General features: G+C 39.1%; 1 protein-coding gene across 1 annotated transcript in view; it reads right to left on the bottom strand.

Annotated features, from left to right (window-relative positions):
* Positions 1-7950, bottom strand: part of LOC126404675 (tenascin-like) — a 32536-nt gene extending 24586 nt beyond the window's left edge. Inside the window, exons 1-3 of the mRNA XM_050068051.1 lie at positions 7749-7950; positions 7449-7548; positions 7118-7356 (exon numbers count right to left, since the gene is read on the bottom strand). Of these exons, the coding sequence (XP_049924008.1) occupies positions 7118-7319 (202 nt within the window). The 5' untranslated portion in view covers positions 7320-7356; positions 7449-7548; positions 7749-7950. The remainder of the gene's footprint in view (positions 1-7117; positions 7357-7448; positions 7549-7748) is intronic.
* Positions 7951-13068: the final 5118 nt, after the last annotated feature.

Raw genomic sequence — 13068 nt, 5'->3', positions numbered from 1 at the left:
CTGGTGCACTGATGTTTATCTGTGTACCATTAAACTGGAGAATAAAGCTGACATTGTTGTTGACTTTATTCCACTGCAGAGTGATACTGGTCTCATCTTGTCCTGTTGATCTGAAGCTTTCTGCATTTAGAGGAGCTGAGACAGAAAAGGGGAAGGGAGGAAAATTTTGACAATTGACTGTCAGTACAACCGTCAGTTTTCCCTATGGCTGTTAAAGATGGTCCATTTTGCATCCCCATCTGCTTTTAATAAAATTGAGTACTGTCAGTCAGAGTCAGAACAAGTGACATTCAATGAATTACATAGACTTCTTTTTTTCTGGATCAAGATGTCACATCTTTTAGTAGTACCCATTACACTTTGACATCAGAGAAGTACTCAACAATTAATGAAGATCATAATGTTGGAAAGGTTTTGAAGGTAATCATCCTGGGTTTAGAGAGAATTTACTGTGTGATCCAAAACAGTGCTGTGTTAAATAAACATGCAAGTAAAGGGTACGCTGTGAAATTGCTAAATTGTTACACCCAAAGTATACGTCTTGGTTTTATGCTAGCATACTGAAAAGCAGATGTTGACCAAATAAGAAGACACAGTGCATAAAAATGTAATGACATATCTTACCAGTGACTGCAGTAATGTTTAGTCCACTGCTTCTGACGTTCTCAAACACAGAGAAGAGAGTGAATGTGTATTTAGTTCCAGCAGTGAGAGATGAGACTGTGTGAGTTACTGGTCCATCTCCATCTGGTGCAGGGATGTTTATCTGTGTACCATTAAACTGGAGAATAAAGCTGACATTGTTGTTGACTTTATTCCACTGCAGAGTGATACTGGTCTCATCTTGTCCTGTTGATCTGAACCTTTCTAGATTTGCAGGAGCTGAGAAAGAAAACAAACAGTGAATGATTTGGTCATCTCAAACCCTTTGGGTGATACAATGATCCATTGTGCATACCCGCATTAAAATTAGTGCACACTATTGTAGAGACAAAAAGTGCAACAGGTATTTGTATTAGAAAAAATTATGTTTGTGAATTATAGTGTCACATTTTATGCAGAACCTAAACAGATCACACAGCACTTCAGAACAGATATGAACTGAAAATTAAAAATACTATCAGAGCTTAATGGACACTAAAATGTGGTCTTCATGTGTGGATGTAAGATTTAACTGTGTAGTAAAATCCAGTATTAAAGGAGCTGTATACGATCTCCAGAGTATTTGTATAATTCAGAGTCTGATTTAAGTTGTTTGAACACGGTAGGAACATGCATAACATGGAACAGACCGAGCCAGCCTGGCAGCTCGCAGCTAACAGTGCTAACAATAGCAACAGTGTTACAGGGGCCAGTGGTGTCAACCTGGGGGAACCAGAGAATGGGAATGAAGCTTACACATCAATGCTGTTGGTCAGACAGAGTTATCAGGAGTAACCACTGTAGAAGTGAAGTGCAGCGTGATGTTGATTAGCTAGTGTGTGTGATAACCACACAGGGACTCAAATGCACTAATATGCAAGTGCTGCCAGACCATCTACCACAACAACAAACAGAGAAACCCAGAATGCAGCACAAACAGAGGGCACGTCATGTCATTCTCTGTTCAGAAAACCATTACTCCACTATATTTGCACAGCACAAATAGGTAGGTGCTATATTCATGCTCTGAATGTCATATACAGATCCTTGGATTTAAAGTTTTATGCAGAGTCAGTGAGTTAATATTATACATAGTAGATATATACTTATGCAACAGGAGTGCTGTGTTATTATGCTGCAAAAAAATACAGTCAAGTATCTTACCAGTGACTGCAGTAATGTTTAGTCCACTGCTTCTGACGTTCTCAAACACAGAGAAGAGAGTGAATGTGTATTTAGTTCCAGCAGTGAGAGATGAGACTGTGTGAGTTACTGGTCCACCTCCATCTGGTGCACTGATGTTTATCTGTGTACCATTAAACTGGAGAATAAAGCTGACATTGTTGTTGACTTTATTCCACTGCAGAGTGATACTGGTCTCATCTTGTCCTGTTGATCTGAAGCTTTCTGCATTTAGAGGAGCTGAGACAGAAAAGGGGAAGGGAGGAAAATTTTGACAATTGACTGTCAGTACAACCGTCAGTTTTCCCTATGGCTGTTAAAGATGGTCCATTTTGCATCCCCATCTGCTTTTAATAAAATTGAGTACTGTCAGTCAGAGTCAGAACAAGTGACATTCAATGAATTACATAGACTTCTTTTTTTCTGGATCAAGATGTCACATCTTTTAGTAGTACCCATTACACTTTGACATCAGAGAAGTACTCAACAATTAATGAAGATCATAATGTTGGAAAGGTTTTGAAGGTAATCATCCTGGGTTTAGAGAGAATTTACTGTGTGATCCAAAACAGTGCTGTGTTAAATAAACATGCAAGTAAAGGGTACGCTGTGAAATTGCTAAATTGTTACACCCAAAGTATACGTCTTGGTTTTATGCTAGCATACTGAAAAGCAGATGTTGACCAAATAAGAAGACACAGTGCATAAAAATGTAATGACATATCTTACCAGTGACTGCAGTAATGTTTAGTCCACTGCTTCTGACGTTCTCAAACACAGAGAAGAGAGTGAATGTGTATTTAGTTCCAGCAGTGAGAGATGAGACTGTGTGAGTTACTGGTCCATCTCCATCTGGTGCACTGATGTTTATCTGTGTACCATTAAACTGGAGAATAAAGCTGACGTTGTTGACTTTATTCCACTGCAGAGTGATACTGGTCTCATCTTGTGCTTTTAATCTGAAGCTTTCTGGATCTGCAGGAGCTGAGACAGAAAACAAGCAGTAAATGATTTAGTAAACCCACACCCTCTGGGTGATACAATGATCCATTGTGCATCCCCACATAAAAATCAATGCACACTAGTAGAGACAGAAAAGTGCAACAGATGATTAACTGGAAAGAATTCTGTTTATGAATCAAAGTGTCACATTTTGTACAGAATTTAAACAGATCACACAGCACTTGAAAACAGATATGCACTCAAAATTGAAAATACTATCAGAGCTTAATGGACACTAAAATGTGATCTTCATGTATGAATGTAAGATTTAATTGTGTAGTAAAATCCAGTATTAAAGGAGCTGTATACGACCTTCAGAAAATTTGTATGATTCGGAGTCTGACTTAAGTTGTTTGAACACGGTACACGGTAACAACATGCACGACATGGAAAGGGTTGAGTCGGCCTGGCTGTTCGCAGCTAACAGTGCTAACAGTAGCAACAGTGTTAAAGGAGTCAACAATGTCAACCTGCGGAGAACCAGAGGAAGAGCATAAAGCTTCTACAACAATGCTGTTGGTCAGGACAGAGTTATCTGCGGTAACCACTGTATGAGTGAAGTGCAGAGTGGTGGTGAAGAGCTAGCGTGTGTGATACACACACAGGGACTCAGATGCACTAATTACACTGTTTATGTGGTGTGGTGACATATCTTACCAGTGACTGCAGTAATGTTTAGTCCACTGCTTCTGACTTTCTCAAACACAGAGAAGAGAGTGAATGTGTATTTAGTTCCAGCAGTGAGAGATGAGACTGTGTGAGTTACTGGTCCATCTCCATCTGGTGCACTGATGTTTATCTGTGTACCATTAAACTGGAGAATAAAGCTGACATTGTTGTTCATTTGATTCCACTGCAGAGTGATACTGGTCTCATCTTGTCCTGTTGATCTGAAGCTTTCTGCATTCGGAGGAGCTGAGACAGAAAAAGAACAGTGACCAAATTTATTCCAAAATGACTGCCAAAAGTAACAAGTGGTAATGTCTGGCTGTTAAAGTGGGTCAATTTTGTATCCCAACATGAATTTCAACTTGCTCATCAACAATGATTGTACTTATTTGGGCATCTGACAAAAAGAAGTAGGTGGTATTAAAATAATAACACATTTTTGGACCACCCTGATCACTGTTCACACAGCTGATCAACTGATCAGAGCACACTGATAGCAGCAGCACAGTAAGACGGGCAAGCAAAGAGAGCTGAGTTTCTCCTCACAGCACCAAAGTGTCTGAATTAACAGTAAAATGTTCAGCGGTGCACAGTGACTTATTCAGACTTCTCCAGACTACTTTCTTTTAGTTTCAGTTTTAGTCAGACAAGGTTGCTGGCCCTGACAATATTCCACCATCAGGCCTTAAAGCAGATCCAAACTTGTCAACAGACATGCGCTGCAGTTTATTTGGGAAATGCTGGAAAGAGGCAAAGACACCAACAGAGTGGGCAGAGGGTCAGACTGTTAAAGTACCAAAGAAAGTTGACCAAAGAAAATGCAACAACTACCGAGGGTCATCATATAGGAGCAGTTGGATGACCATGACTTTCAGAACGACATAGCTCTCCTTTACACACACAGATAGAAATGCAGGAAAAGACAAGCAGACTCCCACAAGCTGCTTCTAAACTTGGTCTGACACCCAATCCAGCAAATACACAGGTCATGAAGATCCACTCAAAAACCAGCAAACCCCATCATCATACACAACAACGCCCTAGAGGAAGTTGAAGAGTTCACATACTTTGGCACTGCTGTGGACATCGTTGGAGGGACAGAGGCCGACAGGAAGAGCAGGATCAAAAAGGCTAACACATATCAATCAACACCAAAATACACATTTTTAACTCCAGTGTGAAGCAGGTGTTGGTGTCTGGATCCGCGTCACGGAGAACAACAAAACACACAACTAACAGGCTGCAAATACTCATGAACACCTGCCTCAAGAGAATGCTTAACATCTGGCGGATAGACAAAGTAAGCACTGCAGACCTGTGGAAAAGAACAAAGCAGGATCCCACTGACTCACAAATTTAAGGAGAAAGTGGAGTGGGATTGGACACAACCTCAGAAAACCTGCCACAAACGTCACCCAACAAGCCCTAAAATGGAATCCACAAGGAACTAGCTGCAGAGGTGTCCAGACAGATATATGTAGGAGCAGACTCATCTGGGAAGATCTAGAGTGAACCGCCAACCACCAAATAAAATGGAGGCCCCCCAAAAAACTGCCTTGCTATATTATTTTCAGCCTTCTCTCCAACTTAGAATGTTGGTAGGGTATTGCCAGTTGTAAAAGACGTACTTGAAACTTTTTTTAGAAAAACTTTGAATAGCACACAGGAAGTTAAAGTCAAAGCCCTGCGTTCAGGAGAGGTATTATTAGCACAATGTATTTACACTTAAAGTTTGTTCAAGGTGGAGCTTTTAATTCTTATCTCATGCTGGATCGCTTAATCAGTAATAATGTATCTGAGTTTAATTGTTGTATTTTAAGAGTAAAATTTTGTGAGTTTATGGTAGTTTATTTAATGTTTGCTCCCACATTTTAAAACATAATCAGGCACATATGTAAATATATAATTTGAAAGCCAAGTTGAAGTCTAATCTACTTGATGACCGCTGCAAATATATATTTTTATGACAACAGAGATGTACTCTACAATAAATGCTGATTCGGAATGTTAGGAGAGTAGTCTCATCCCGTCGTTCTTCTCTGAAGATTTCTCCGTTTGGAGGAACTAAGAAGGAAAAGGAGCAGTGAGAATAATTACTAACAAAGGACTGCCGGTAAAAGTGTCAATGCTCCCTCTGGCTGCTAAAGATGGTCCATTCACACGTTGACAACAGAGATGTACTCGACAATAAATGAAGAATTATGTCAGAAAGGAGTTTTAAAAATAATCATTCTGGATCGGAAATACTTTTACTGTGTGGGCCAAAACAGTGAAAAGCAGATGTTGACCAAATCAGAAGACACAGTGCATGAAAATGTGGTGACATATCTTACCTGTGACTGCAGTGATGTTTAGTCCACTGCTTCTGACGTTCTCAAACACAGAGAAGAGAGTGAATGTGTATTTAGTTCCAGGAGTGAGAGATGAGACTGTGTGAGTTACTGGTCCATCTCCATCTGGTGCACTGATGTTTATCTGTGTACCATTAAACTGGAGAATAAAGCTGACATTGTTGTTGACTTTATTCCACTGTAGAGTGATACTGGTCTTATGTTGTCCTGTTGATCTGAAGCTTTCTGCATTTGGAGGGGCTGAGAGAAAAGATACATTTTCATACTTTTAACCATGATATTGTCTGTGTAAAAAATGGAGAAGCTGGGAAGGAAAAGTTATAGTGACAATAATTATTAACAAAAGAGCATCAGAAAAAATGCACATCTTTTGTATGGCTGTTAAAGATGGTCCATTTTGCATCCTCACATGGATTAAAACTTGCTGTGTGTAAGAGATGTTTTAAATGAACATGTAAATACAGTTTATGTTGTGAAGTAGCACATTAATTTATTGAATATTACACCTGGCAGTGCACCCCGTTTTATACGGGTGCACTGATAAGCAAATGATGGCTAGCAGGAGTGACACTAATAAAGTGACATATCTTACCAGTGACGGCAGTAATGTTTAGTCCACTGCTTCTGACGTTCTCAAACACAGAGAAGAGAGTGAATGTGTATTTAGTTCCAGCAGTGAGAGATGAGACTGTGTGAGTTACTGGTCCACCTCCATCTGGTGCAGTGATGTTTATCTGTGTACCATTAAACTGGAGAATAAAGCTGACATTGTTGCTGACTTTATTCCACTGCAGAGTGATACTGGTCTCATCTTGTCCTGTTGATCTGAAGCTTTCTGCATTTAGAGGAGCTGAGAAAAAAAGGACAACTTATAGGACAGAAAGCTGTATATCTGTATAGACTTTTTCAAATGTAAAACATAAACACTCTAAATGGGTCCTTTTGTATTTACTGTTGGAATGTTTTGCATCGTTTGGGAATGACATCAGCTGACGGGAATTAAACATGGACCCAAGCTGTTGCCTGGCAATGCTATTCCAGTGAGACGATCAATATGTAGTGCAGCTTCTGAGCAGCATTAAGCATAATGTAGAGGAACTGTAGAAATACACAACATTCTTGCTTCTGCTTTGCTCTCATTTACACACTGCTATCTTCAGTGTAAATTTGATCTTAAAGTTCCGATATACAATTTTTAGTATATATCGTACACTGCCTTAATTAAACAATGAACCTCTAAACAATATGTGAGCAGAAATTAGATGCCTTACTTGTTTCGTAACAGACGAATGGGAAACTGAGGAAACAGTTATCATCTGACCACCGCCCTGAGTCGTTGAATGCTGTAGTTACACATTCTCCTGCGCTAAAGTCTGGCTGTCCGTTGGCCCAGTGTCGAAACAGAGAGGAGCTCCCATCAGACCACAGCTTTTCCCGGTGCAGACCGATCCACAAAAAGCTGCCAGCTGACATGTTTTTGATGATGTCATTTTCTGCCTGATTTTGTATACTTAGGGAGAAACAGCAGCATATATGGTCATAATTGGAGAGGTAAAATATAACATACAAAAAAACCCCAGTCTTCATTAGTTCATACTGTACCTGGCTAGATCGACATAATGCTCCCTGCAGAACCTCTGAGCTTCGGTCCAATTGGAATATGTGTTGACCTTAACAAAGGATGATGTGCCATTTACTGTACCTGGAAATACATGGATGAAGATAAATTACAAACAGTGTTGTGACAAACCCAACACTCCATTTTGATCTGGATTCAGTATGATAACATATCGCTCACGTCATCCCTACATAACATACACAGACATGGCGAGATATTTCTGAAATGTTATGTAGAGGATCTATTTGGGCTTTTCTTCAGTCTTACGCCATAAGAAAACATACCGTTGTAGCACACAAAGTGTCGTAGCTGGATGCACTCAGTTACTCCCCAAGTGCCAGAGTACCCATAAACCTCCACACACTGCTGTCGTGCTCTAATATTGTTCGGCTGCTCCTCATCCCAGTTTCTAAATTCTGTCTCTCCTTCACCGTAGAAGCTGCTGTCAATCAGGGACCATCTCCAGCTGCTTACCAAATCATGGTTGAGGCCTATCCAAGCCTTGCCTGTTCATAGAGGCGTTCATAATAACAAAAAAAGAAGAGACAAACAAATGCTTTCAAATGGTGATGATACAAAAAGTAGATAGTCGGACAGTTTTGTGACTGCAGTGAAAATGTGTTTTTAAGGGCTATATGCCAACGAATATGGATTAATGCTTAATATTTAAACATGATAAAAAACATGTTGTGAATTGGAAATGATTACATACATCCACACTTGAAGGCGAGCTTTACCTTCATTACTGGCACTTCAGTGATGCATTTGGACCTGGGCGCTTGGTGCCAATAATGACAGTAAAGCACACCCTCTTGTGTAATACTGCTTAAATAGACCTAAGATGTAAATTATTTTGCTGAACATCACTTAAATTATTATACTGTATATGGCTCCTGTATTTTCATTGAGGGCCTTTCTTGTTCTTTCACATTTCACATTATCATATTTTATCATTTTATCTATGTATGTTATGTTACATATTTGATTCCAGTGTTGAAAGCTTGCCTGTGTAGTTTAAGAGAACTTGCCTGTGTAGTTTGATGTGGTGCTGATAATGGCACTGACGTCAGCTGTGTTTTCTGCGGTGGCCAGGTCAGTGTAGAACTGTTGGCAAAAGCTCTGAGCTTCAGTCCAGTTCAGTGGTGTGCTCACAAAGTGGTACTGATGAGTTTGGGCGGAGGCAACATTGATCAGTGCTCCTAAAACAAAACATATACATTTTTATATTACTTACTTTTTTAATATAGCATGTAGACTCTCTTTTTTATAGTGTATGTGGAAAGACACTGCTTGAGGTGGGTTAAACAACATTACTGTGGGGTTTTACAGAGCTTCTTCCTCACTGATGACAGCCATGCTGCATTTATTGACTTAACAATTTGCCAGTCAGCTTGAGCCAGATCAAGTTTCAGTCTGTCTCAGCAGAACGGTTTTCACTGTTCATCACTGACATTAAAAAAGAACCAGTTCATAAACCATCTGAAAGTGAGCATAAAGAATGAATTGTTAAGTCATTGGACTCCAGTGAGTCTCTATGCATTGACATATTTGTCACTGTACCATAATCTTCATTTATGCTTGTTGTTTGGTGACACCTGTAGTTGCTCCATGCCCTCCCAGATTGAAATTCTTCATATGTTTACAATCTATCTATATTTTTTATAGTCCTGATTGTGAAACTGTAATTTTCTGTGTTGGTCTATTCTGTACACACAATATGTATCACATGTCTGTTCGTCCTGGGCAGGGGGTCCCTGGCAACATCATAACACAAAAAGCATTGCACAAACAACAAAATGAAACACAAACATATTAAAATCAATTCTGTACTTCACTGGTAACCAGTAAAGAGAGGCCAGTGCTGGGGTGATATGGTCTCTCCTCCTGGTACCAGTGAGGATTCTTGCTGCTGCATTTTGAACAAGCTGCAGGCGGGATAGTGCTGACTGGCTGATTCCTACAAAGAGGGAACTGCAATAGTCTGAGTGTGAGGACATAAAAGCATGGGCTGAAATCTCAAAATCTTTGAAAGACAAGGTTTTAATTTTGCAAGTGACCTAAGATGGTAAAAACCAGTGCTAACGTCAGAGTTGATTTGTTAATGAGATTTAAAACCAGAATATCTAAAATTTACTTGACTGGACTTGAAAATGATCAAATATCCAGTTACCCCTCAAGAAAACACTTTCTGCACTTAGAATTCCTGCCCTAAAAAACGGCACAGGAATATTTTATCTCAAACAACTGATTAATTAACAAACTTTGTCTCAGTTCCTCATGCAGAAAAACCTATGAGCAGCACAGACTGCTGCAGTTGTAACTGCTTCAAAAAGACAAACAACAAGAATCACAAAGAGCAAAAAAGAGGCACTAACCTGTGAGCACAAAGATGATCTGCCAATAATCCATAAGTCAGACCTTTAAAAAATGCTTTTGAATAGGTACATAATGTTAGTTTTTTACCTCTAAAATGTGTAAGCAAACGCTATTTATCTAATAATATGAGATACACATAGATAGAGTATATACAGTAGATGCCCAAAACATTTCCCGGAAGAATATGGCACAGTTAATGATTCTACTCACCATTTCCTCCTTAACCTCTTCTATTTAAAAATACAGCCCTGTGTGCTGTGTGTGCTGCTGGTACGGAAGGTAAGTGCTTGTTTGAAGTTCAGTGCTCAGCTGCTGTGACAAAGGCAACCTTGGTGGAGGAATCAGGAAGTAAAAGCTACACCTGACAAGTCTTCTTTTCTTTTTTTTCTTCTTCTTTCAAATACACTGATGGAAAGGTATGCAGACATGGCCAAACCCAATCTGTCTAACTCTGTGTGCTCATCCCCATTTCTGTCACGGTACACAGAGCAGCGTCTTTTGTCATGGACAATAACTGGTTGTCATGGGTAAAAGTATGAGTCACAGTCATGTCTAGCATCACAAAATAGTTTTTTTCCACGTTCAAAATTTCTGATCATGGCATTTGAATTTTGAAAATAGATCACACATTTCAGTTTTTTCTGTTGGTCAGATTGGAGATTAGTTTTCACCTGGGGCATTTCATCTAAATGTACAGATCATGGTACGCTGCGGTCAGAAGTTACATTGCCTCCTTATGAACTAGATAACCATTAAAACATTGTGACCTACTTTTGTGGAAAGCATCCACAAAATCAATGGTAGTACATGACACAATGCCTCTACAATTCCTGATTAACTAATCAACAACATATTGTTTTAATATGAACATCACTTTCAGGAGCAGCTCTTTATGGGATTCTCCATTTTCATATTTTCACAGTGTAATAATGTTGTCCTTAGTCTGTGTGACACATAATCACTCTTACTGTTGAATGTGCACTTTCAGATTTGATATAGACTCATATCTTAGGTTTTAGTGGTGCTTCATAATTTGATGGAACATATTGTGTCTAAAATACTCTGTAACTATTCACTCCTTGAAACTGTAGCCATCAAGGCAACTGCATGAAAAGTAAATAAAACCAGACTTAAACAATGATTTCAGTTTCTTAGCTGTAAATTACACAATATGTACTGAGAGAGGTGAAATAAATGTAGGCTAGTTAGATATCACATACTAATATAGTTATCTCTGTTGTGTCTCTAATGCTCTACTGCCTCTTGTGGTTGGAACTGGAACTGCAGTTTGTCTAGTCCATTTAGTTAAAGGGAGGTATTGTACCTGTCCATCCCTTTAGGAAGCAGCACCACTTCTGTCAACATGATGGCCATTAAGCTGCAGGCAAGAGGCCAAGGCTTATTTAATGGTACTGAGTGGTTTAATCATCAGACTGTACAATGGTCCCCGAGTGCACCAAACCACCTTGCACCCTAATGTTGTCTCAATGTGTTTTCCACTTCCTCTGCCTGTTCTGTATTCCCCTTGTTTGTGATGTCAGCAAAGTTGCTGAAGCACTTTTCCTTAGAGAGCAAGCTGGCCCATGACAGCAAGGATGGTGCACCCATGCTTCATGTGGGCGAACTCCTGCTGCAGCTTCGCCACACTTGCTACAAGCTGCTGACACACAAACAGAGATGGAATGCAAACGTATGTTCATATATAGCACTTCCCGCTTCTGTTCAGGTAAACATTGTGTACGTTCATATGCGGGAAGTACCCAGTTATACCACATTCTTCGACTAAGTAACTTGCTCAGGGGCATCTTGAAGGCAGCTGTCATGAAAGTTCAAGGGTTCCTGAATGCATACTTCCATATCTTGTTATGCCACATGACTTGAGGTTAGCCAACCAGTTTTAGTCTGTATATCTATATCTATATATGTAGATATATAGATATATATACATATGTGTGAGTTGAATATCCTATTAAGTGCATTTCATTGTTGGCATTTCTGCATTTCTGCTAGTAGCCCCCGGGCCTGCCATATCACAGGATCAGTAAACTACATATCAGCCAAACATTAAATAGTGATTTATTATTATTTATTCATTATTATTCTTTTTTTTTCTGCTGATGAGTGTTATGTTGAAGGGATCCTGGCATCGACAGCAGTGTCAAGCATAATATCAATGTTACCCAGTGCACATATTTAAATTTTGCAATTCAATTTTGTGGATTTATGAAAACTTGAACCTATTTTTGACTAATTCACTGACCAGGTCTCCACTATGAGAAATAAATCTGATCTGCTATCAGCTCACCCTGTGGTCCGACACCAGTGAAATTTATTTTAGCTCCAGCAAGGGGTGTTGTACACATACTCAGCAGTAAATATATTTCTTAGGTTCCAAACACAATACACATACATCTGTAACAAATCAGTACTATTGTAAGTGTACAATGGTTAAAAACTGTGTTTCAATGAGTATTTTATTACAAAAGGCAGAATGTAAACAGCATTTTAGCTGAAACCTTTAAGAAACATAGTTTTAGGCTATAATGAATTGGTCCTTGAGTGTGATTGTGAAACGACTCACACACACACACATACACACCTTCGCCATCTTGCTTACAGGAGGAGAGTGTGCCTGTGCTGACTGGAGACTGGAGGCAGATGCTGCCTTCATGGCTACTGGAAAAATCTAAACTATAAGAGAAAACACTAACACAACAACTAGAAATGGTAGGTAATTGAGTAAGTCGGCATTTCCTTTGAACAGGAAAAATGGCTGAGACTACTGTAAATTGTTAATAAGTTGCACTGTGGGTGAGTGTAACACTTATCAGTTAAATTTTCTATATAAAAAATAAAAAATTGAAAAATTTAACTCAATTTACAAAAATTTGATTTCTCGTTTGATAGGTCAGTGTTATAATTAAGATTTTGGAGTAGTTTGTCTAATTTTCTTCTGCTTTTTTTCCTACAGTTTTTGTTCAATTGCTAAAACACATCGGTCACTACTGAAACTACTTTTTCAAAACTCTTAACACAGTCTGCAGTACAGACATGCATTTCAGCTAAACAGTTCATCTCACCTCAGAAAACTCTGTCTCACCAACAAAACACATCACACCTGTCTCAAAATAAGCCCATTCATCCACAACACTGACAACAAGTTTCTTTCAGGAAGTAAACACTGTCACTGTGAGCACACTGAACTACAAAATACTAACAACAGAGAGC

This window comes from Epinephelus moara, chromosome 17 (genome assembly GCF_006386435.1).
Source record: "Epinephelus moara isolate mb chromosome 17, YSFRI_EMoa_1.0, whole genome shotgun sequence".
NCBI lineage: Eukaryota > Metazoa > Chordata > Actinopteri > Perciformes > Serranidae > Epinephelus > Epinephelus moara.
The sequence above is the reverse complement of the archived record's forward strand: the minus strand, read 5'-3'. Positions and strand labels throughout refer to the sequence as shown.